Here is a 25,553-nt window from a genome sequence, read left to right as displayed (position 1 = left end):
ACCACTGCCTTAAAAGGTAGAGAAAGAAGGCATTATAAAAACCAACTCTTCTTCTTCTTATCCCAGTCAAATCAATGAAGTGTCACAAGAGCCAGGCAGCAACCCTAACCCTAACTTGTTCTGGGACCCCACTGGAGAGAAAGACAGGACGGAAATAAAGTAAATAAATAAATACCACAGGCCTTTGGTAAGAAAACTGAGTTCCAGAAGCAAATGTTATGCAGGAAAGGAGCTCTGGACCATTTCACCGCTGTCCTCCCAGGGGATGAACAGAAGCCAGGTGGGGACGGGTTCCGAGTCTGAGATCCTGTTCGATATTTATATGTAGGCGGATGCACAATGGGACCCAAAAAAAGGTTCAGCAACCGGAAAATAAATATGAAGAACATCAAGTATATTCTATTTCCACAGCTAATACTTTCAAAGCCAAGCAGATGCGTTTGAGACTCTTAACTCAGCTTTGAACATACGGAGTAAGCAATGCGAGGGCTCCCAGGGGCCCTAAGCAGGCTGGAAGAGACCGGTTGCCGCACTTTTGCAAATGCCAAGATTTGCCTCCTGAAAGTGAAATGCCACACAAGGCAGAGAGTTCTTCTTCTTTTTTTAAAAGAGCCGGTCTGGTGGAGAAATGGCAGAATGCGCAAGGAAGTTCTTTTCGTCTATTTAATAGACCTTCAGTATAGGAATCAGTACAGGTTGAGTATCCCTTATCCGGACATCCGATATCTGGACCGACCCAAAAACCAGACTTCTTGAGTAGGCATGCAGGCATTACTCACAGGCCCTCAGCAGCACACCAATTTGTTTTCTATTGCTTGAATGTACACAAAATTATTTAAAATATTGTTTAAAATTACATTCAGGCAATTTGTAAAAAATGGATATAAAATGTAAATGAATTTTGTGTTTAGACTTGGGCCCAACCCAAAGATGAAGACATGAAGCTGCCTTATACTGAATCAGATCCTTGGTCCATCGGAGTCAATAGTGTCTACTCAGACCGGCAGCTGCTCTCCAGGGTCTCAGGCAGAGGTCTTTCACATCACCTACCTGCCTAGTCCCTTTAACTGGAGAACCGGGACCTGGGACCTTCTCCATGCCAAGCGGAGGCTCTACCACTGAGCCACATCCCCTCCCCATATCTCATTATGTATATGCAAATATTCCAAAATACAGAGAGATCCGAAAGACGGACCACTTCTGGTCCCAAACATTCTGGATAAGGGATACTCAACCTGTATTTTATTTAAAAAAAAATTAGGCCACCAACTTAGGGTCCCCAAGGGGCAAACAATAAAAACATTAAAGGTAAAAGGTAGTCCCCTGGGCAAGCACGGAGTCATTCCTGACCCATGGGGTGACGTCACATCCCGACGTTTACTAGGCAGACTTTGTTTATGGGGTGGTTTGCCAGTGCCTTCCCCAGTCATCTTCCCTTTACCCCCAGCAAGCTGGGTACTCATTCTACCGACCTTGGAAGGATGGAAGGCTGAGTCAACCTTACAGCAAGTTAAAAACCCATACAATAATCATAGCAGAAGGGCCCTGGCTCAGTGATACAGCGTTTGCTTGGCATGCAAAAAAGTCCCAGGTTCAATCCCCAGCATCTCCACTTAAACAGACCAGGAAGTAGGGGATGTGAAAGACCCACATCTAAGAACATAGAGAGCTGCAGCCAGTCGGCATAGATAGCACCGACCTTCATGGACCAGTGGTCTAATTCAGTACAAGACAGCTACATGTGTTCATGTGTTCAATCAGTATGACGTGAATGTATCTACATTTTGTCCCTTGGCAGAGCATACATTTTGTGAGGCCATGATTCTAAAGCTGATCTTTATCAAGAGCGATGTAAAAATCTTGGCTGGCGAGGATTATTTTCAAAACATTCCTGGATTTGAAACTAATAAGAATATAAGAAAAGCCATGCTGGATCAGACCAAGGCCCATCAAGTCCAGCAGTCTGTTCACACAGTGGCCAACCAGGTGTCTCTAGGAAGCCCACAAGCGAGACGACGGTAGCAGCACTGTCCTGCCTGTGTTCCACAGCACCTAATATATTAGGCATGCTCCTCTGATACTAGAGAGAATAAGTATGCATCATGATTAGTATTCATTTTGACTAGTAGCAATGAATACCGCTCTCCTCCACGAAGATGTACACTCCCCTCTTAAAGCCTTCCAAGTTGGCAGCCATCACAACATCCTGGGGCAGTGAGTCTTTTACGCAAGGCTGTTTCACTTGCAGTCACCCCTCCAACGACTTTGGGTCTTTGTTTGGATTATTAGGGTTGCCAGGTCCCTCTTTGCCACCGGCTGGAGGTTTTTGGGGTGGAGGCTGAGGAGGGTGGGGTTTGGGGATGGACTTCAATGCCATAGAGTCCAATTGCCAAAGCGGCCATTTTCTCCAGGTGAACTGATCTCTATCGGCTAGAGATCAGTTGTAATAGCAGGAGATCTCCAGCTAGTACCTGGAGGTTGGCAACCCTAGCTGGAGATCAGTTGTAATAGCAGGAGTTCTCCAGCTATTACCTGGAGGTTGGCAACCCTAGCTGGAATTGTAATAGAATGAGAACTCCAGCTATTACCTGGAGTTCGGTAACCCTAACTCTTTGGAATGGCAGCCTCAGAAGGGGGGATGGCGGGCAGAACTTGGGAGTAGAGGAGAGACCCCTCTGGTGTCAGAGAACACCAGACTAGCAAAAAAACAAAAACAAAACTAGGGACATCTATTTATTCCTTCTGGCCCAGATTCAAGATGCTACTCAGATACCTAGAGTGCTAAACATGCCCTCAAAACCCAGTTTTCCTGTTACGCTTCCAACCACATCTCCTTTCTCATTGCCTGTTGCCACACAATATTCAGTTACCTTTGTTCCCTACTTGTCTGGGAAAGGGGGGGGAAGCCTGTTAATGATAACCTGCTGAAACTCATCTGAGCGATCGAAACGTTTGGATGAGATTTTCGGTACATCTCTGCCAGCGCGCTTCTTCCCTGCTCGAAGAAAAAGTCTATTACTTCAGCCTCAGGATGTCAGCAAAGTGGCAATTAATTAGAAGGCTTTTCGACGTGGCGCTCCCCTCCTTGGGCTTCCAAAAAAAAAAAAAACACCAAAAAAAACCCCAACCAGGCAGGAAACCAGGCCAGATCCCTCATGATGCCAACACTAACAGATGCAAGCCCTGCCGCTTTCCATACCATTCCTGCTTTTCAGAGCATTTTCAGACACTCAGAGAAAGCACAGTGGAGTCTCTCTTGCGTTTTGCGAGTTGCTTATTAATGCCGCTGTTGCCGTAGAGAAATGGGACAATAAACAGATTGCTGTTGGCAGAGATTGTACACTCGCATTGAAAACAGTGCTGATTCAGAAGCATTCTGCATAAAAATGCTTTTGGACTGGTAACCATATTACAACAAAGATCACCTGCAGCTATCTTCTGCCTAGCTTCCTGTGCAGTGTCAGGAGAGCCATCAATACATCAGGGGTCCCCAGCCTTTTAAAGCCTGCAGGCACCTTCAGAATTCTGAAATGATGTGGTGGGCACAGCCGCACAGTGAAGATTAGGGTTGCCAGCTCCTGGTTGGGAAAAACCTGTAGATTATGGGGGTGGAGCCTGAGGTAGGGTTGCCAGGTGGGTGGTACTGGTGGGCAATTGCCCACCAATCCACCCAGCCGCTCCAGAGAGATGGTCGCATGCACACGCGGGCACACTTATGCGATGGCGGCAGTTCCAGTGTTACTTCTGGAAGCGCCGCATCACCACGGCCGATTTAACACTCAAACCCCCAATTCTGGGGTAAAGCAAGAACTGCCGTCATCTCGTAAGTGCGCCAGGGTCCACCCGTAGCCATCCCAGCCCTGCCCCCTGAAACCTCCCGCTGATCAGGAGAGGGGACCTGGCAATCCTACCCTGAGGAGAACGGGGTTTGGGGAGGGAAGGGATTTTAATGCCATAGAGTCCAATGGCGAGAGCGGCCATTTTCTCCAGGTGAACCAATCTCTATCAGCTTGAGATCAGTTGTATTAGCAGGAAATCTCCAGCTAACACCTGGAGGTTGGCAACCCTTCTAATAGCCCAGGGATACAGCATTCTAAGCACCCTTGTCAGTTCAAAAAAAGTTTCTATCACTTATGGAAGTAGGGTTGCCAACTCTGCGTTGGGACATACCTGGAGATTTTGGGGGCGGAGCCAGAGGAGGGTGGGGTTTGGGGAGGGACTTGGATATACTCCCAGGTTACCCAAAAGTAGTGTATTAGGGAGAAGGGATTTAGAAGAAGGAGTTGGTTTTTATATGCTGACTTTCTCTACCACTCAAGGAAGAATCCAACTGGCTTACAATCACCTTCCCTTCCCCTCCCCACAACAGACACCCTGCAAGGTAGGTGGGACTGAGAAAGCTCTAAGAGAGCTGTGACTGGCCCAAGGTCACCCAGCTGGCTTCATGTGTAGGGGTGGGGAAAACAAACCCGCTTCACCAGATTAGCCTCTGCCGCTCATGTGGAGGAGTGGGGAATCGAAACCCGTTTCTCCAGATTAGAGTCCACCGCTCCAAACCGCCACTCTTAACCACTACACCACGCTGGCCCGACCTTTTCCCTGAGATGCTAGCTTAGTATGTACAATTTATTTTTCAGTTCAGGCAAGCATTTAAATATACAATCTCAACCACCGTGCAAAATCTCAGTGGCCCAGCCCAGGATAAACTGCGCCACAGGATCCTTCTGACTACGTACTTAAACTCTCGGTGTGATGGAAATACATGAATTCATAGGAAACCTTTCTTCCCAACCTCTTTGTAATTCCAATACTTTTATCTGTTTTAGATCGTGAGCCCAGGGAGGTTTTATCTCAAAATACAAACAATTTCTGTTATCTTCTCATGAGCCCCTGATGTAAACAGGGACTGTGAAGCAGCTTGTTTTAGAGCTTACAGCAGGGGTGTCGAACGTAAGGTCCGGGGGTCGGATCCGACCATTGAGAGTTCTTATCCGGCCCACGAGCCAGCCACCCCACCCCTCTCGATCTGGGCTGGAGAGGCATGGCCCGGCCTGATTAAGTGACATTTATGTCATATCCGACCCTCGTAATAATTGAGTTCGACACCCCTGACTGAAGAGTATTGGATGAGGATCTGGACGAAACTCGAATCCCCACTATGCCATAGAAACCCACTGGGTGACCTTGAGCTGATCACACTGTCTCAGCCTAGCCTACCTCTAAGGGTTGCTGTGAGGATAAAACGGAGGCCAGGAGAACAATGTAAGCCCCTTTGGATCTCCCTTGGGAATAAAAGTGGAATACAAATGAAGCATGTGAATGCAATAGGATGCAGCAGAGTTAACTCCTAGGGAGAAAGCAAAAAGCCCTTTGGTACCTAACAGAGCCTCTGAAGGCTGCAGTTTATGAGGTTAATAATATTGGGGGGGGGGAGATGGAGGCCTTATATGTCCAACAGTTGCAGGTGCATGTGTTGACTGCATATGCTAGCTCAAAACTGGGGTGTTGCCAGGAGATCTGTGGTAGGTTTCTTCCCAATGGGCAGGGAGGCACTACGACAGGGTTTCTGCATAGCAGAATTCTTAGAAGCAAATTTCAGAAGAGTGGCCCCATTTAGTCCATTCTTTGTAAAAACAAAACCTAAATCCAAGAGCCCCACGACACCTTAGAATTGCAATGGGGCACAAGCTGTCTTGGACAAGAATTTACTCCCTTGGCTGCGTGTGCACAGTGCTCTCAAGTCGCATCCAACTTCTGGCAACCCCAGCAAGGGACTTTGAGGGCAAGTGAGTAAGCAGAGGTGGTTGACCCTTGCCTTCCTCTGCAGAGCCTTCCTTGCAGGTCTCCCTTCCAAGTCCTGACTCTGCTTAGCTTCTGTGTGTGTGTGTAAAGTGCTGTCAAGTTGCAGCTGACTTATGGGACCCCAGCAATGGGCTGTCAAGGCAAGTGAGAAGCAGAGGTGGTTTGCCATTGTCTTCTCCTGCAAAGCTTTCCTTGGTTGTCTCCCTTCCAAGTACTGACCCTGCTTAGCTTCCAAGATCTGACACAATTCGCTCCCATTCCCTTGGCTACTTCTGAGGAACTAGTTTCAGAAGGGAGCCAGGCTGGTCTTCAGTAGAAGAATACCTGAATATTCAAGTCCCGTAGCAACTCAGAAACCAACGAGATTTTGGGGACGAGCTTTCAAGAGTCAAAGCTCATTGGTTGGACAACGGGATTATTTTTCAGCTTTTCCGGCTTCGACCCTGAAAATTTTGTTGGTGTCGAAGTTGCTACTAGCCCAGGATCTAACTCTGCCGAGGAAACAGACTCAGATTTAGGAAAGCTAAATAGAAAACCAAACACAAATGTGTTGGCTTTTCAGCAACCAAAGCACACTTTGTCGTTTTATGCTTGTTCGTGTGACCCACTGTATGTACCTGTCACAGGTAGTGGTGGGAATGGCTTTTTTTTTTTGCCATTGAGTCACAGCTGACTTATGGCGACCTCGTAGGGTTTTCAAGGCAAGAGACGTTCAGAGGTGGTTTGCCATTGCCTGGTATTCGTTGGAGTTCTCCCATCCAAATACTTGCCAGAGTCGAGGCTCGGAGAGAGTAACTGGCCCAAGGTCACCCAGCAAGCTTCCCTGGCATGAGTGGGGATTTGAACCTGGGTTTCCCAGGTCCTGGTCCGACACCTTAACCATTACACTATGCTGGCTCCCGAGGATTGGCTAGGGAAAACTATTTAAAAGCAAAGATTATCATCATTATAATAGGCATGCCTGTTATATTAGGTGCTTTGGAACACAGGCAGGAGAATGCTGCTGCAGCTGTCTTGTTTGGGGGCTTCCTAGAGGCACCTGTTTGGCCACTGTGTGAACAGACTGCTGGACTTGATGGGCCTCGGTCTTATCCAGCATGGCCATTTTGATGTTCTTATGCTCTGCAAGAATTTGTATTGATGCTAGATATTGGACAGAGCCAAAATGACGCATGATGGACCCACAACACATATTCATTTTCTACAGCATGGTGGGGAGGAGGGGCGAGAGATACTGAGACATTAGAGGAGGCATCTCTGTCCCCGGCAACAGCTTCATCCTAGCTTCCTCTCTCTTCTCCCCAGGGCAGCTGTAGAAATCTTCCCTCCTATTTTCAACCAATGTGCTTGTTTTTTTAAAAAAAAATCAAATAAAAAGATGTAGGTAGCTTTCTTATGCACACAAACACACACAGAGCACAGCACCTTTCAAGAAATCGTATAATGCAAATAAGGGGTTGAAAACATGACCTGAAAACGAGCTGAGATTTCTTTCCCCCCTTGCTAAACAAAATTTAACCAAGAACACTCTTCTCCAACTGCAGCGAAATAACACTAATAAAAATAAGATAGCACAAAGTATATTTATGGAAGGGCCCCTTCCTTTTGCTTTATGGTTCCTGCTGCTTTCCCAACAGCTGCCCTGCAGCTTCTGAAACCACAGCAGTTACTCCGAGTAGGAGGTGAACTATTCTGCGCTTTACCAACTCTTTTCAAGAAATTTTTAACTGCTGGAGACGTTAGCCAACAGCCTGCCTCCTGTCAGCCTGAAGAAGATCAGAAAACATTTAGAAGCGTCCCATTTAGCTCATTCTTTGAGAAGAGCTCCAGCGGAGCAGCGTACATATATCAGTGAGAGAACAAATTCTCGGTTGCTTTTCTGAGAAACGGTGCAGAAAGTGACGGTCTCAAATCAGATGGGGGAGGAGAAATCTTGAGGGCTCTACATGAAGAAAGGAAGTCAAGTTTTTAATCTGTCTCACTGGAAAGCCCCAGGAAGAGGGATCAATGTTTAAAGCACCAACTGAAATGCAGAACGCAACCAATTAAGGGAAAACAACCCCAAAATTGGCTGGCAGCCCATTCCTGAAGGGGGGTGGGGAGAAGCTCCTTTGGAGCCGGCATGACCCCGTGGCGGTGTAGATGCTACCTTATGGCACCTATGCCGGCGAGGGGGCAATCACACCGGCCCCCGGTGCTAGCTCAGCCACGCCGGCAGGGGTTTCCTGGAAGGGGAAGCCTGCGCCAGTGGGTGGGGGGCGGGCGTTTCCAGGGATGGAGCAGCTTCTGCAGCCCTTTTGCCCTCGAAATGCCCCCTTGAGTGGCAGCGGAACTGCGCCACCTTTTTTGGTCTGTATGGAAGAAAGGTGGCTAATAAATGTTTCAAATGAATAAAAATAAACGATTTCTGTGCAGTGAGGCTTCAAACGGGACCCGATTTACAGAGCTAGGGTTGCCAACCTCCAGGTACTAGCTGAAGATCTCCCACTATTACATCTGATCTCCACCCGATAGAGATCAGTTCACCAAATGAAAATGGCCACTTTGGCAATTAGATTCTATGGCACTGAAGGCCCTCCCCTCCCCAAAGAAGAAGAGTTGGTTTTTATATGCAGATTTTCTCAACGAAGAATCCAATCGGCTTACAATCACCTTCCCCTCCCCACAACAGACACCCTGTGAGGCAGGTGGGGCTGAGAGAGCTCAAAGAGAGCAGTGACTAGCCCAAGGTCACCCAGCTGGCTTCATGTGTAGGAGTGGGGAAACAAATCCAGTTCACCAGATTAGCCTCTGCCGCTCATGTGGAGGAGTGGGGAATCAAACCCCGTTCTCCAGATCGGAGTCCACTGCTCCAAACCACCGCTCTTAACCACTACACCACGTGGCTCCCCCCCAAACCCCACCCTCCTCAGGCTCCGCCCCAAAAACCTCCCGCCAGTGGCGAATAGGGACCTGGCAACCCTATATAGAGCACAAACCACTGAAAAATGCGTCCCATTACAATGGAAGAAATAACAAGCTGGAGAATTTTAGGAAGCAGCTAACATCGGACATTGCACATATGGCAAACCACAATGGGGGAGCATTTCATGGTCTGTAACTCTCCTTGCAGAGAACATGGCAATGGCAGTCTTTAAATGACAGAGACTGTTCATAAGTCTGACTTACCATCTCTGTGTGAACTTTCAGGTGCGCCTGGAGCTTGTATTTATCCGGGGTTGAATAATCGCAGTCTTCGGTGGGGCATTTCAGCAAAATGTTACTGTGCTTCTGGACGACGTGTCTTTTAAGGCAATTTTTGGTGATGGAGGAATAGCTGCACTGGGAGCAGTAGTAGAGGTGCTCGCGGGTGTGGGTGCGGACGTGCATGTCATAATGCACCTGGTACCAAAACAACTTGCCTGAAAGGAACGATTTCAACACAGAAACGACACCAGTTGAATATATCTAACAGCACATTCAGATGTTGCATTTGACGAAGGTTAAGGAAAAACATGCACAATCCATTTCTCATGCTGAGAACTGTGGTTGAACACTAATTCCTGATACCTGTGGTGTACAAAGACAAGTGCATGAATTAATTGGTTTGTTCCCCCTCCTTTACTAACTGGGATCCTAAACCAGGGTTTAAGCCAAGCTTAGAATCCTGCTCAGTATGGATGGGGTGATTCAAACGGATTGACCTACATATCTTGGAGTTGTATGTCCCAGATAACCAATCAGTGTATAATCACAATTCTAGGTGCAAGAACCTTTCAGGTGCCATCACCTCATTTCCAAGGAAAACCTGGAAATGATACAGGGTAGTTCTAGGAATTGCCAGAAACTCTACTGTAAAACCATAGAGTTTCCAGCAATTCCTAGAACTACCCCCCATCACTTCCAGGTTTTCCTTGCAAGTAACATAATGGCATGCTCAACACTGCCTTTTTTCCCCCTCCCACCACTGAGTGGAACAGTGGAAGGCAATGGGAGCTGGAGGCAGGGGATCACTCACCCTGCCTTGGGCAAAAGAAGGTCATGTGATAAGACTCGATCCCAATAATGCGGTTAAGGGGAGACATGATAGAGGTCTATACAATTATGCATGGTATGAAGAGAGTGGTCAGGGAGAAGCTTTTCTCCCTCATAATACTAGAACACCGGCGGGGTCATCTGCTGAAGCTGGAGGGTGAGAGATTCAAAACTGATAAAAGGAAGTACTTCTTCACACAATGAATAGTTAAATTGTGGAACTCCCTGCCCCAGGATGTGCTGATGGCTGCCAACTTGGGAGGCTTTAAAAGGGGAGTGGACATCTTCATGGAGGAGAGGGCCATCCATGGCTACTAGTAAAAATGGATACTAGTCATGATGCATACCTATTTTCTCCAGGATCAGAGGAGCATGCCTATTATATTAGGTGCTGTGGAACACAGGCACAACAATGCTGCTGAAGTGGTCTTGTTTGTGGGTTTCCTGGAGGCACCTGGTCAGCCACTGTGTGAACAGACTGCTGGACTTGATGGGCCTTGGTCTGACCCAGCATGGCCTTTCTTATGTTCTTGACTAAGGCTGTTCTCTGATTGGAGATGGTTGCTGATGTCCCTGGAACAGACCTGTCTTGCCTTGATTCCATGACCATGCAACTGACTTTGCAGAAACAGGGTCTCCCACAAGCAGGCAAGAAGGTAGCTGTCACAGTTAAGACCTAAGCAACAATACTGCTTCAGGACTTTCAGCATTTACAGAAATCAAGGAGTGAAAAAACAATTCTCTTGGATAGATGCTTGGCTCCTGTAAATGTAGCTAGAAAGCACCTCTCCCGTGACACTGCCTTAATTGATATTTCCTAAAAAGAGGGCAACCTTAACAGGGCACAGTTTAACATGTGATCCTTTAACAAACGGGTTCCTGATGAGAAATCCTTTTGAAAGGTATTTCGCTAATTGAATCGCTCTTAATGGACGTGGTCCCAATGAAATGCAATTTTCAGGAAGCACTTAAAATCAGGAGGCGTTATTAGCAGAGTCAGTGACCCCAGATCATTGCCTGGGGCAGCACGGGGAAGACGGCGGCAGACATGCTATTGCAGCCGAGGGAGGAGGCAAGAGAAGAGTCTGGTAGTCTCAAGTCTCATAATGAGATAGGAATGGGTATTCCCAGTAATGGCTGACTGCAACGTTGGAAGGGGGAGCAAAATAGGGATTCCAGGAAGCTCGGGGGGGGGGGAGCACTGGGTACACAGCTCACACTAAAAGCCAAGAGGGGGATCCTTGTGACTATGGAGATATGCATGAAAACAGGCAAGCGTGGCCAGTGGGAAAGCATTCAACACAGGCGCAGTGGGAGATCTTCCACCTTGAAAGCACAAGGCTCCATTCCGAGCTTCTCCCACCAAAAAAAGAGGTTGGGAAAGTCTGACACAAAGCGACTGCATTCATACAATCATAGAGTTGGAAGGGGCCATTCATACAATCATAGAGTTGGAAGGACGCTTAGGGCTGTTTAGCTTGGAAAGAAGGCGGCTAAGGGGAGACATGATAGAGGTCGATAAAATTATGCATGGTTTGGAGAGAGCGGACAGGGAGAAACTTTTCTCCCTCTCCCATAATACTAGAACACGGGGTCATCTGCTAAAGCTGGAGGGCGAGATATTCAAAACAGATAAAAGGAAGTATTTTTTCACACAACGCTTAGTTAAATTGTGGAACTCCCTGCCCCAGGATGTGGTGATGGCTGCCAGCTTGGAGGGCTTTAAGAGGGGAGTGGACATATTCATGGAGGAGAGGGGTATTCATGGCTATTAGTTAGAATGGATGCTAGTCATGCTACATACCTATTCTCTCTAGTATCAGAGGAGCATGACTATTATTTTGGGTGCGGTGGAACACAGGCAGGATGGTGCTGCTGCAGTCGTCTTGTTTGTGGCTTCCTAGAGGCCCCTGGTTGGCCATTGTGTGAACAGACTGCTGGACTTGATGGGCCTTGGTCTGATCCAGCAGGGCCTTTCTTATGTTCTTATGTTCATACAGGCCATCTAGTCCAACCCCCTGCTCAATGCAGGATCAGCCTAGAGCATCCCTGACAAGTGCTTGTCCAGCCTCTGCTTAAAGACTGCCAGTGAGGGGGAGCTCACCACCTCCCTAGGAAGCTGATTCCACTGTCAAACAAATCCTACAGTAAAAAAAAAATTCCTAATATCAGCCATTACCTTTCCGCTCTCAATTTAAACCTATTATTGTGAGTCCTATCTCTGCTGCCGGCAGGAACAGCTCCCTGCCCTCCTCTAAGTGATGGAGGGCCGCCACGTACCAAAGAGTTCAGTGGGTAATTTGTGTCCGGACCCCCAAAACAGCTGCAGAGGATCAGGGCCATGCCACTGGGAAAGAGGGAGTTTAACTCTTCCCTCTCTGTTTCTCCAAATGGCAATTCCACTCTCCTGGGCTGCTTTGAGCCCTGAAAAGTGGGGGTGGGACCCAAAGACCTCAAATTGTAACTTCCCTCTCGACTGATGATAAAAGAACATTAGGTCAGGGCATTTCTGATCAGGGAAACAGCATGGAGGAGAGAGGAGACCACCACTGCCATTCTCCAGAGCCACTCCCCCGGTCTGCATCGCCCCCACAACATGGCTGCTTTTTGCAGCTTCGCTACATGTTCAGGGGTCTGGATACAAACCCCCGGGATCTTATGTAGTTGGCCCTAGGAGGAGAAAAGTCTGGACTCCCGGGAAGTTTCTATTGCCCCCAACCCCCCGCTCCAAGTTTTTGCGAATTCCTTACCACAGTATTCACACTCCAAGTCTCCATAGACCTTCCTGATCTTCTCGCACAAGGCTGTGTTCATCTGCCGTTTTTGCAAACTGTCCAGGATCTGCATAAAAGCCGCAGCTCCAGTCCGATGATCCGAAGAGGGCGCGAAAGAATCTGCATTCTCTCCGGCGGCAGCATTTGATTCCAGAAGGGGAAGTGGGGCTGAGGGGTCTGCCTTTTCCATCGTCGATGTGTCATCTTCCTGCTCTGGAACCCCAGACATTTGTCCCTTTTCTGCAGGATCAGGCGTGCACTGGGGATCTTGGGTATCGCTGTTAACAATGGCATTTTCGTCTCCAGGAAGCTGAATAACTTCACACTGTACCTCTAGCGAGTGCTCACAAAAGGTTTCCTCTTCCTTTCCGAGAAGAGACTTCTCTTCGTCTGAAGCACTTTTCAGAAGAAAGACATCTGAAGCGCTATGCTGGCACCCATCTGGGGATTGCAAGTTGGTGGACGGCTGGCAAAGAGGATCCGTGGCGTTTGGAATGGTAAGTTCTAAAGGAGCGGCAGTTAAATTGTCCCCGGAGCTATCGTGATGGCTTCGCTCGGGGTTGTCCGATTCACCCGTGCCAACGGTTTTCTTCGGCACGCAGAGCGCCTTCGAGTTCAAGAGCGAGAGTTCGGCAGCTGTCTGGGACAACTGCTCGCCGAGAGCTTCCTGCTGGATATCCCCGCCAGGCTCCAGCAGGCAAAAGCTCTGATTGATAGAACTGTTAAAAACGGACAGCTCGGGCAAATCCCGGTGCGTCTCCCTGATGTGTGAGCGGAGCCTGACAGAGCTGACGAATTTCTTGGCGCACTCGGAGCAGACGTAGACGAAGGGGTGCTTCCGGATGTGAAGCTCCAGGGCCTGGTACTTGGTGGCCCCATGGCCGCACAGCTCGCAGGCAAAGGGCCTCTCGTCCCCGTGGATGAGCATGTGCCTGTCGCGGTCCAGCTCGTTCTTGAACTTGCGCTCGCAGACATGGCAGTCGTACAGCAGCTGCCTCTTGCCTTCCCGGGTCATCAGGCGGAGCTCGTCGAAGGCGCCCTTCACTTTCTGGTCCAGCAGGTCATGGGCCTCCTTGATGTGCTTGATCAGGTTCTTGACGTCTGAGTACTTCTTCTTGCAGAAGCGGCAGTGCTGCTTGATCTTCTTGTGGACCCTCTCGACGTGGACCTTCAGGTGGCCTTTGCTCAGGCAAGTGAAAGGGCAGCAGTCGCAGCCAAACTTCTCTCCCGTGTGCTTCCGGAGGTGGACGTTCAGGTTGGCCTTGATGGCGCTGGCGTAGCTGCAGAAGGAGCACTTGTACGGCTTCTCGTTGGTGTGGATCCTCAAGTGGGCCTGTAGGGAGTGCTTGAATTTGAATACCTTGTTGCAGTATTCGCAGGTGAAAATTTTTAATTGAGTTGCACCTAGCCTAAAAGGGGGAGGGGAGAGCAGAATCAAGAAGTAAATCCTTCGTGCCGCTACAGCAGGCAAAAAATGAAATGAACAGTCGCCGTGTAATGCTAACATGCGAAGGGAGTTGTGCGGTTGGAATATTTCATTTTGTGTATGGTGTTTCCAAACGTGTAACTCTCTTCACGGGTTAGCACTACAGCAGGGGTGGGGGGGAGGAGGAGGAGGAGGCGCCTGCCAAGTGCTTTTAGAAAGTGGGAAGTGCCAGGTGGGCTTTTGACCAGCAACACTTCCGATGATTTCCGGAGCTACCCTAGTCATCTCCTGTATGAACTGCTGGTGAATAAACCAAGCTGTAGTTGTTTAAAAAAAAAAATTCGGTGATGCTGTTCCACCCCCCACCCCCAACTTTCCTGCCTGTGCCTGCCAACTGGCAGGAGGGCTCTGGAGGGGAGCTGCATCCCAGGAGAAAAAAATTAAAAGAAAAATACAGCCTCGTCTACTCACAGGAAGTTCCTACCATAGGGTTTCCAGTGATTCCTAGAACTACTCTTTGTCACTTCTGGGTGGCTCTAGGAATTGCCAGGAACTCTATGTTAAGAAGGAAGAAGAAGGAAGAAGGAGGAGGAGGAGGAATTGGTTTTTATATGCTGACTTTCTCTACCACTTAAGAAAGAATTAAACCAGCTTACAATCACCTTCCCTTCCCCTCCCCACAACAGACACCCTGCGAGGCAGGTGGGGCTGAGAGAGTGTAACTAGCCCAAGGTCACCCTGCTGGCTTCGTGTGGAGGAGTGGGGAAACAAATCCAGTTCACCAGATTAGCCTCTGCCACTCATGTGGAGGAGTGGGGAATCAAACCCGGTCCTCCAGATCAGAGTCCACCGCTCCAAACCATCACTCTTAACCACTATACCACGCTGGCTTTTTTTTTCTTATTAATTTTTCTCCCGCCATTTCCAGAGGCAGCAGGCAATGGGAGCTGGGGGCCGGGGACCTACCAGGGGCTTGGCAACTGTGCTAGAAACCCTATGTCTAGCCCCTACTCAGCCATGAAGCTCATGGATGACAAGAAGCCAGTCACTATCTTTCAGCCTAACCTACCGTACAGCGTGGTATTTTGAGGAGAAATTGGAGAAACAGAATGATGTTTGCTACCTGTCCTCTTAAAGGAAGGGTAGATAAAAATGCAATAAGAAGACAGATCACTCAGTAGCATCTCCCAACTTCAGTCCAGTCATTAATCTGGCACGGGGGTATGACAGAAATTGGGAGCAGTTGCATCAATAGCACTTTACTCAGTAAAAAAAAAAGTCTGTTGGGTTTGACCATGGGTAGCTTGCTGCTGAGTACCAGATACACCAAGGACCAAAGAAATGGTTAAAACCAGGCATTTTCTAGGCCCTGTCACTCATGATTGGCTGGAAATCGTACATGATCCTTCCTGGGTCAGCTAAACCCCAGTTCTGAGCACTCTGCTGATGCCACTGGATGAAGATGGGCTTGCTCCCTTCCCCTCTTGCCTTAAACTTCCTTCCTCCTGCTCGCTTCCTTCTGATCCTCTGCCTGCAGGCTAAATCACACACATGTGAAGCTGCCTTATACTCAATCAGACCCTTGGCCTGTCAAGGTCAGTACTGAAAGCCACCATGCTGTAGTGGTTGTGAGTGGTGGTTTGGAGCAGTGGACTCTGATCTGGTGAACTGGGTTGGCCAGCGTGCTGCAGTAGTTAAGAGTGGTGGTTAAGAGTGGTGGTTTGGAGCGGTGGACTCTAATCTGGTGAACTGGGTTGGTTTCCCCACTCCTCCACATGAAGCCAGTAGGGTGACCTTGGGCTAGTCACACTCTCTTAGCCCCACCTACCTCACAGGGTGTCTGTTGTGGGGAGGGGAAGGGAAGGGTGATTGTAAGCCCTTGTGATTCTTCCTTAAGTGGTACAGCAAGTCGGCATAGAAAAAACAACTCTTCTTCTACTGTCTATTAGACTGGCAGCAGCTTTCGAGGGTCTCAGGTAGAGGCCTTTCACATTGCCTACCACCTGATCCTTTTATCAGGAGATGTCAGGGATTGAACCTGGAACCTTCTGCATGCCAAGCAGATGCTCTACTGTTGAGCCACAGCCCCTCCCTACTGGATACAGCACTTAGAATGGACCATCTCAACCATGCCAGTCATTTGGAAAAATTATGCAACAAGGACTCAACCCCTCCCCCCAATATGGCTTATCAGCTAGTTTTGAAAACAGATCCTTGAGCAATATTCCAGAAGATGATAATCCTGGTGCTTATATATGCTCCCTTTGGTCCCCCTCCTCACTTACTTTGTGTTTGTGGGGGGGGGGAGGGTTTGTTATTCTCAGGAGTCAGTTCTGCTGGGAATTAAGGGCACCATCTTATTTGTATTTCATGGATTTTAATCTATTTTAATTGTTTCTGTTTTAAAATGTGTTTGATTTGGTGTTACCCGCCCCGAGCCCCACTATAGTAGGGGAGGAGCAGGATATAAATATTAATTAATTAATTGTTGTCCGGCCTCTCTAAGGTAAAGGTAAAGGTTCCCCATGCTAGCACCGGGTCAATCCTGACCTATGGGGTGACGTCACATCCTGACGTTTCCAAGGCAGACTTTGTTTACAGGGTGGTTTGCCAGTGCCTTCCCCAGTCATCTTCCCTTTACCCCCAGCAAGCTGGGTACTCATTTTACCGACCTCGGAAGGATGGAAGGCTGAGTCAACCTTGAGCCAGCTACCTGAAACCAACTTCCGTTGGGATCGAACTCAGGTCGTGAGCAGAGCTTGGATTGCAGTACTGCAGCTTACCACTCTGCGCCACGGGGCTCATGTCCGGCCTCTCTAAGGAAACAATAAAGTCCACTGAAATGTGGTTGGTAAAAGATGCCTAACACACACTAAAATGACCCAAACCCTTCGCATACCGGAGTAAGCATCAGAACATATTCTGAAAACCAGTTTTCTACTGCCTGATTTGCTTCAGCTGTTTTCGGTTGTATGGATTGAAATGGAATTTATTTAAAAGACAAAAACAAAACTCTTGTTACCTGCTGGATTTCATCGGTTGCTCATAGGGGGTTTGTTGAATGGCATATTCCTGATACCCTCTTCGCTGCGTTGAGTCGGAAGTGGATGTCTCCAGATTGGCTGCTGGTTCAGTTTCTGGAGAAGCAGCCTCAACTGGGACAATCTTTGTAGCTCCTACGAGAAGAACACACACAAAAACTATTTTAAAAAATGGTTAATAATGCATATGCCCTCTTGGCTGTTGGGAATGTTGGTTGACTAAGGGTAGAATAATACATGCAATTGAACTATAGTGGTTTGTTCTACTGGTTTTTTGGGGGTGGGTATTGTTTTTTGCCATCAAGTAACAGATTCTGGCGACCCTGTAGGACAGGGGCATTGAACTCAATTGTTACAAGGGCAGGATATGACATAAATGTCACTTGGTCGGGCCAGGCCATGCCTCGCCAGCCCAGATGGAGAGTGGAGAGGGTGGCTGCCTCAGCTGGCTTGCAGGCCAGATAAGAGCTCCCAAGGGACTAGGCCCCGGGCCTTATGTTTGACACCCCCACTGTAGGAGTTTCAAAGCAAGAGACATTCAGAGGTGGTTTGGCATCTCCTGTCTCTGTGTCAAGCCCCTGGTATTCCTTGGAGGTCTCCCATTCATGAACACACATGAACACATGAAGCTGCCTTAGACTGAATCAGACTCTTGGTCCATCAAAGTCAGTATTGTCTACTCAGACCGGCAGAGGCTCTCTAGGGTCTCAGGCAGGAGTCTTTCACATCACTTACATGCCTGCTCCCTTTAACGGGAGATGCCAGGGATTGAACCTGGGGCCTTCTGCATGCCAAGCAGATGCTCTGCCACAAAGCCACGGCCCCTCCAAATACTAGCTCTGCTTAACTTCTGAGAACTGACAAGATCAGGCTAGCCTGATAGCCTGAGGCTATCCAGGTCAGGGTGTTCTACTATTACTTGTGAGTAAATACCCTATGAACTGCAATGGATCTCTTCCCCTTCTTTTCTCCCTGCGGCTTCCAATGCCCACCAAAAGTGTGAGGGGTGGCAGGTTAAGGAGAGACTGGCAAAAAAGGGGGGGGCAATTTCTGCCAGTTCTTCCACATTTGTTGCCGCTCCTCATTCTGCATCCTGCTTTGTTCCTGAAGATAGAAGCACATTTTTAAGGGGAGAAGGGCAGGCCGCAGAGGGAAGATCTGATCTACAAATTCCTTTCATTCAGAATTCATAGGCTAGGATATAGGATATATAGATATTTAATCATTTGAAATTGTTATATAACGTAATAGCAGCAGAAAATATAATTTTCAATATAAGTGGCAAAACATACAGATGCTGAATTTAATGAAATTGTTCTAAATCATTATAGATGCATAAAAAACATAAGTAACAAATATTAATGCTTGATTCTATTTCTAATATAAAAACCAACTCTTCTTCTTCTTCTAATGAAGGGTCCAGGAAAGCATTTGCAGAGGGCACACTTAATCCTGCCTCCATCTGCAGATTCTCCCCTGAAAACACCTCAAGGTCTTCTTAAGCCCATGCCCTAATGGACTCTGACACCAGAGGTAAGCGTGGCTGGGTGGAAACCTACCTCAGAAACAATCTACCCATAACAACAACAATAATAAGATGTATTTGCCTAGGGCTTTCGGTGTTCAAAATCTTGCATTTACAATCCTTGCAACACCTACAAAAGATCACATTTGAATCACATTTGAATCCGGCCATCCGTCCAAAGAACTCAGGACCTCCTCTGGGGTTATCCTGGAAGAAGCGGCATGAACATCTGCCAAAGTGCGCCTGCTTGTGCTCACTGACGTTAACTCTATAGGGCCCCATGATTCAATGATCAGTATGGATGTTGCATGGTGATGCTTTAGTCACGCTCAAGGTCCTCCTTCAGGAACTTTAATCCGAAGGCAGAAGAGAAGGCCAGGCCCAGGAGGGGAAAGAAGCAGCGACAGAAGCAGTAAATAAATAATAAAAGGATTTGAGGGTCCTGGAAGCGAGAGAGGGGCAAAGCTTGGTGGACATCAGAAGAGCCCTGCTGGTTCAGACCAGTGGTCCGTCTAATCCAGCATCCATGTTGCTATGGAGGGCCGACAGCCAGGGCACAGAGGCCGAGGCCTTCTTTTGATGTTGCCTCCTGGTGCGGCAACGGCTTCTTCCCGCAGTCCTTGGTGACACCCATAGGTCTTTGAAACCAGATCAAAGGAAGGGAGAAAAAGGAACATTCTCTCCCTCCCCACCCTCATCTATGTGCGACCTTGAATCTCCAGCTGTTGGTTTGATGTCCTGTATTCCAAGTCAGTGGAAACAGGAGCTAGGAGTAACCTGGGCCTTAGCTTTTGCAAGCCTTGTTGTATGTCCCATAGAGCAAGTGCACAGTGGCCAGCTAGGGTTGCCAGCCCCCAGGTGGGGCCTGGACATCTCCTGGAATTACAACGGATCTCCAAACTATAGAGATCAGTACCCCAGGAGGAAGTGGCTGCTCTGGAAGGTGGGCTCTATGGCACTAGACTCTGCCGAGGTCCCTCCCCAGGCTCTACCCCCACATCTCCAGCCCAGATGCAGCAGCCCTTTGACCAGCATCTGTCTCTCTCACCCACATCTGCTTTTTTAAATGTATCTGGAGCCCATAGGCCACAAACAGCACTCTCTGTTGTTATTATTTTAGCTATATACTTGCAAAAGTTTCATTGACTATTCAATATGCTTTTATTTGGTGCTGTTTGGTGACAGGTTCAGGGCCACCAGGCGAGCCAGCGTGGTGTAGAGGTTAAGAGCGGTTGTTTGGAGCGGTGGACTCTGATCTGGAGAACTGGGTTTGATTACCCGCTCCTCCACATAAGTGGCAGACGTTAATCTGGTGAACTGGATTTGTTTCCCCACTCCAACACATTTATTTATTTTTTTGTTAAATTTATAAGCCACCCTCCCCAGCCAAGGCCAAGCTCACATGAAGCCAGCTGTGACCTTAGGCTAGTCATGGTTCTCTCAGCCCCACCTACCTCACAGGGTGTCTGTTGTGGGGAGGGGAAGGGAAGGTGATTGTAAGCTGGTTTGATTCTTCCTTAAGTGGTAGAGAAAGTCGGCATATAAAAACCAACTTCTCCTCCTCTTCTTCTTCATCCCCACTCCATCCCACAACACCCCATAAAGACATTTCTTAAGTAACTCCTTTTCACTAAAGCAAGGGGGGTGTCAAACCCATTTGTTATGAGGGCTAAATATGACATAAATGTCACTTGGTCAGGCCGGGCCATGCCTCGCCAGCCCAGATCAGGAGTGGGGTGTGTTTGTGTGGCTGCCTCAGCTGGCTCGCGGGGGCCGGATAAGAGCTCTCAAGGGGCCGTACGTTTGACACCCCTGCCCTAAAGGTTTTACCAGGTGTAGAGAAAAAACTTTATTGCAGTTTGCCATTGGCCTATATGGTGTATTTCCCTCCCTTTCGTGACACTAGTTCATTGGTAAGTTGAATAGAAAAGCAGTTTCACTTTTTTTTTTATTTAAAAAGAAAAAGAGGCAGGTTTTTTTACTAAACCTTAATGCACAGTGGCAAACTTTCAGCTCAGCAGAACGAACTTCACAAATGTCCCTTTATTTCCCCCCCCCCCAGATGTTCTGTAACAGAACACTCACAGAAGATGCTATGCATGCTTTTTATCAATAAGAGGAACAGAGAGGGCAAAATCTTCACTATTAGTAGTTTTTTCTTCCAGGGTAATGAGTGGGGCGTCCTGTACAGACAGCACTCTCTGTGGTTATTATTTTAGCTATATCCTTGCAAAAGTTTCATATCGACTATTCAATATGCTTTTTATTCTGTGCCATTTGGTGACTGGTTCAAGGCCATCCTTTTCCACTGTTTATCATTGTATTCTCATTGTTTGTAGTGCTGCGGGACCGCAGCCAATTTCTTTGCAGCAGATTTGGTTGCGTCTAATTTCCCAGTGCAATGAAGGCAGATACACGCCTTGGCTTTTTATTAAACCAAATGTAATGCTTACGGGAGGTGGTGAATTGACAGCTTCGGCTGATGTGGGAAAGCAGAGTTTAATCCACAAAACTGAGCCATCGCCATTTCTGTTGGAATTAGCTGTCCTGATCCGTAATGCTTCAAATTAAGAGCCCCAAGGAAGCTGTGCTTCTGTGCGTGTGTGTGCACCAAAGCAGCTACAAGGGATCCTTGGATTGGGGCCATGCCAGTTTGGCGAAAGATGAATGCATATTATTTTTAATTTACAGCAGATCAGAAATGACAGACATGCAAATGCATGTCACAGTCTAACACCTTTGGGCCAGTTTTTATGAAAAGGTGGAAGCAGAGGAGTGGGTGCAGAGGAGAGCGACGAGAATGATCAGGGGCCTGGAGACCAAGCCTTATGAGGAAAGGATGAGGGAGTTGGGAATGTTCAGTCTGGAGAAGAGGAGGTTGAGGAGGGACATGATTGCTCTCTTGAAGTATTTGAAGGGCTGTCGCTTAGAGGAGGGCAGGGAGCTGTTCCTGTTGGCAGCAGAGGACAGGACTCGCAATAATGGCTTTAAATTGCAGGCGGAAAGGTACCAGCTGGGCATTATGAAGAAATTTTATTACAGAAAGAGTTGTTCAACAGTGGAATCAGCCACCTAGGGAGGTGGTGAGCTCCCCCTCATTTGCAGTCTTTAAGCAGAGGCTGGACAAACACTTGCCAGGGATGCTCTAGGCTGATCCTGCATTGAGCAGGGGGTTGGACTGGATGGCCTGGATGGCCCCTTCCACCTCATTGATTCTGTTTTGCCATCTTGGACCGTGGCTTCTGCTTCTTTACAAGATTTCCCAGCTCGAATATTTAGGCAAGGGCACAATAATGCAACCTTTGCAAGACTGTTTAATCTTTATGGATTCTCATGTCGAACTCCTAATAAATTCCAAATATGATGGAATTCTGCAGTATAAAATCCATTTTTCTCACACGCTTAAAATTTTCATCTCCTGTTTTCTAGAAACAGGAAGCTGGAAACTCTCTAGATTCTGCATCTTCTCTTTGGTGCTCAAAGTCAGTTTATGCAATTAGAAGTTTGGTCTCAGCAAAGCAGATTGTGAAATGTCCTGATTATCCCCTGATCTGGATGGCTGAGGCTAGCCGGATCTTGTCAGATCTCAGAGGCTAAGCACAGATGGCCCTGGTTAATACTGGGATGGGAGACCACTAAGGAAGTCCAGGGTTGCTATGCAGAGGCAGGCACTGAACACAAAGAAGAAGAAGAAGAGTTGGTTTTTATATGCTGACTTTCTCTACCACTTAAGGAAGAATCAAACCAGCTTACAATCATCTTCCCTTCCCCTCCCAACAACAGACACCCTGCGAGGTAGGTGAGGGTGAGAAAGTTCACAGAGAACAGTGACTAGTCCAAAGTCACCCAGCAGGCTTCAAGTGGAGGAGTGGGGAAACCAACCCGGTTCACTAGATTAGAGCCCGCTGCTCATGTGGAGGAGTGGGGAATCAATCCCAGTTCCCCAGATTAGTGTCCACCTCTCTTAACCACTACACCACGCTGGCTCTCACAATGGCAAAACCATCTCTGCTCATCTCTTGCCTGTAAAACTCTACGGGGTCGGCCGTAAGTCAGCTGCAACCTCACGGCACTTTCCACTACCACCCTGTGGATATACACAAGAGCAAAATGCTCATGCCAAGGCACAGGGGAGAACGAGATCTGGAAACGATAGAAAACTTTTGGAGGTGTTCATTTGACTCAATTTACTCTCTGAAATAAAATTTCCCTGGCTCTATCCCATTACGGTTACCTGGAATAGCTTCGTGGGCTGTCAAAACCACGCTTATAATGGGGTTTTTCGTTCCCGCGACCTGGTCTGCTTCCTTTGCCAAAAGGCTCTTCTCCGTTCTCTGTAGCCGTGGCCTCTTGGATGCTTTTTCTCGCTCGTCTTCCCGCCTGTCAAGGTCAACGTCAGAATCATTACCTAAAGAGCAAACATCAAAAAAGAACATAAAAGGAGGATAATGTGCATTTTCCCTTTTATACAGCAGCCGACGCCATCAGTAGCTTGGCAAACCGTACGGTTCTGTCCTTGAGAAGGAAAGCAGCTTGTGGGGAAAAAAGAAGAAGAAAAAAGAGCAGAAATGTTGCTAATGCAAAATTAGGAGATTGGAGAAAAAAATATTCTGTGACACAGGAAACACTACAGGAGAACAAGGGGGTCGATGTACCACATGCAACTCAGCAGAATACTGTCTGTGAAATCAGGAAATGCTATTTGAAGTTGAAGAAGAAGGAAGAAGAGGTGGTTTTTATACCCCAATTTCCTCTACCTTTTAAGGCACTCAAAATGGCTTACAATCGCCTTCCCCTCCCCACAACAGACACCTTGTGAGGTAGGTGAGGCTGAGAGAGCTCCATGACTAGCCCAAGGTGACCCAGCAGGCTTCATGTGTAGGAATGGGGAGACCAAGCCATTGCACCAGATTAGAGTCCACCGCTCATGCGGAGGAGTGGGGAAACCAACCCGGTTCACCGGATTAGAATCCGCCGCTCCGAACCACTACACCACGCTGGCTCTCCAGCCAGTAAAAAGAGTAATAACTACTAAGATGCAAGTGAGGGCTGCTGTGAATAGAAACAGGAAGGTGGAGGGGGTGATGGAAGTGAATCCAGAGAACTCCTGCCATATTCGGCGGCAAGCCCACACCATCAGGGATCACTATTCCAATACATGAACGGAGGGAGATCTCCTTCCTCTGCAACTCAAGACAGCTAACCAGAAAGCAGAACTACTCCAGGGGTCTTCTAGCTCCTTAAAGAGGAGAACGGTTTTATCTAAACATAACCTTTTGTGAGCTAGAACGGGAAATAAGGTGGCTCAGAAGAAAAGGACCCGTCTTGAGCAGACTCAAGCCCTTTTAAGCCCATAGAACTCTAGCAGCCTAACGCTGCCTAAGACAGCTTGGTAGGTACGGCAAATTGAAAGGATCTGGGGAGGGTACGGACATTATCAAGCTGATCATTTGATTGCTTGGCCACTTCTGATCCCCACTCCCAGACAGACATCCTCCTTGCCCTCTCCTTTTGCTTTTCTGCTCGGCAGTCAGGCTGGACCAAATTTGTCCCGCAAGCAGTTTTAAGGATGAGTGGTCAATGTTCATTAACTTTTCAAATTCAAGGATGGGTCAGCAAACGATAATGGGGAAAGGGAAAAAAAGCAATTTCTGCCAATTATGTCACTGACGGTCACTGAAAATGTCTTTTATGTCTATTCATTTCCAAGCTGTAATTTTTTAAATGACACATTAATAAAGGGGGAAACAGTCAGAGCTGCAGAAATGAGCTGGGAGAATGAGGAAGGCAGGGAGCTAAATCCTCCTATGATTGGGGAGGAAGATAAGCAGTCACAAAAGGAGAGGCAGCTATTTTGGCCAGGCCAAGGCAATAATACAAAATTCATCAATGAGCTGCCTTTTTAAAATAAAGTTTTAATAAAAGAGAAAAAAATGATATCTGACCTATCTGCCCCCAGACAAGTTCCCCTTTCCCCCCTATGACTGGCCTGCTTGTAAGCAAGCTAGGGCTGCCAAGCTCCTGGTGGGAGAGGAAATCTCCCAGCCCTAGGTCTTGTTCCCAGACGCTGCTGGAAGCGACAATGGCCTCATCTAGTTACAAGAAGTTCTTACTATAGAGTTCCTGGCGACTCCTAGAGCTGCGAGGAAGTGAAAAAGATAGCTCTAAGAATTACCATACACACTATGGTAAGAATGTCCAGTTTTATCAGTGTGTGTGTTAAGTGCTGTAAAGTCGCTTCCGACTCATGGCGACCCTATGAATGAAAGTCTTCCAAAATGCCCTATCATTGACAGCCTTGCTCAGATCTTGCAAACTGAAGGCTGTGGCTTCCTTTATTGAGTCAATCCATCTCTTGTTGGGTCTTCCTCTTTTCCTGCTGCCCTCAACTTTTCCTAGCATTTTATCATAGAGTTTGCAGCAATTCCTAGAGCTATCCTTTCACTTTTAGGTAGCTCTAGGAATTACCAAGAACTCTAAGGTACGTCTTGTAAGTAGATGAGGCCTTATGTTTCTTTTTAAATTTTTCTCCTGAAACACTGCCCCCCCCCAACTACCCAAGAGGCAGGCAATGGCAAACCACTTTTGTTTGCCAGTCGGAGTAGATGAGACCAGTGGTCTGCTTCAGTATACGACAGCTTCATGTGTCCAGAGAATATCTCAAATAAACTCCCCCCCCCGCCCAGGAAAGGGGCGGAGTCTGCCTCCTTGTAAGGGCCTGACTGAGATGGACAGTCTTCACTCCCGCTCTCCTCTGCCACGGCCCATCGAGCAGCCAGTCTGAACAGCTGGGGCTTTGATTTGGCGAACTGACAAACTGACCTCTGGTACCCAGATCTATATGATCTAAATCCCAGTTTGACGTGCGGGAAGTAATTTGATGCAATGCTGTGTCTGCACCTAGGCGGCGTTTACAGGCTGTTCGTGGCTCGCTGATGAGGGAGGCAGCGGTCGATGACATACAAATCGGT

At 47.8% G+C, this 25,553-nt stretch overlaps 1 protein-coding gene across 3 annotated transcripts in view; it reads right to left on the bottom strand.

Moving 5' to 3' along the window:
- Positions 1-25,553, bottom strand: part of ZFAT (zinc finger and AT-hook domain containing) — a 90,120-nt gene that overhangs the window by 55,610 nt on the left and 8,957 nt on the right. For 2 of the 3 annotated variants that reach the window (XM_056854341.1, XM_056854343.1), the window contains exons 3-6: positions 22,817-22,990; positions 17,039-17,192; positions 12,567-13,999; positions 8,971-9,203 (exon numbers count right to left, since the gene is read on the bottom strand). In XM_056854341.1, the coding sequence (XP_056710319.1) occupies positions 8,971-9,203; positions 12,567-13,999; positions 17,039-17,192; positions 22,817-22,990 (1,994 nt within the window). The remainder of the gene's footprint in view (positions 1-8,970; positions 9,204-12,566; positions 14,000-17,038; positions 17,193-22,816; positions 22,991-25,553) is intronic. The other variant, XM_056854342.1, reaches the window with a different exon arrangement.

Source organism: Euleptes europaea, chromosome 8, assembly GCF_029931775.1.
Source record: "Euleptes europaea isolate rEulEur1 chromosome 8, rEulEur1.hap1, whole genome shotgun sequence".
NCBI classification, from domain to species: Eukaryota; Metazoa; Chordata; class Lepidosauria; order Squamata; family Sphaerodactylidae; genus Euleptes; species Euleptes europaea.
Note: the sequence above shows the minus strand (reverse complement) of the source record. Positions and strands in the feature narration are given on the sequence as shown.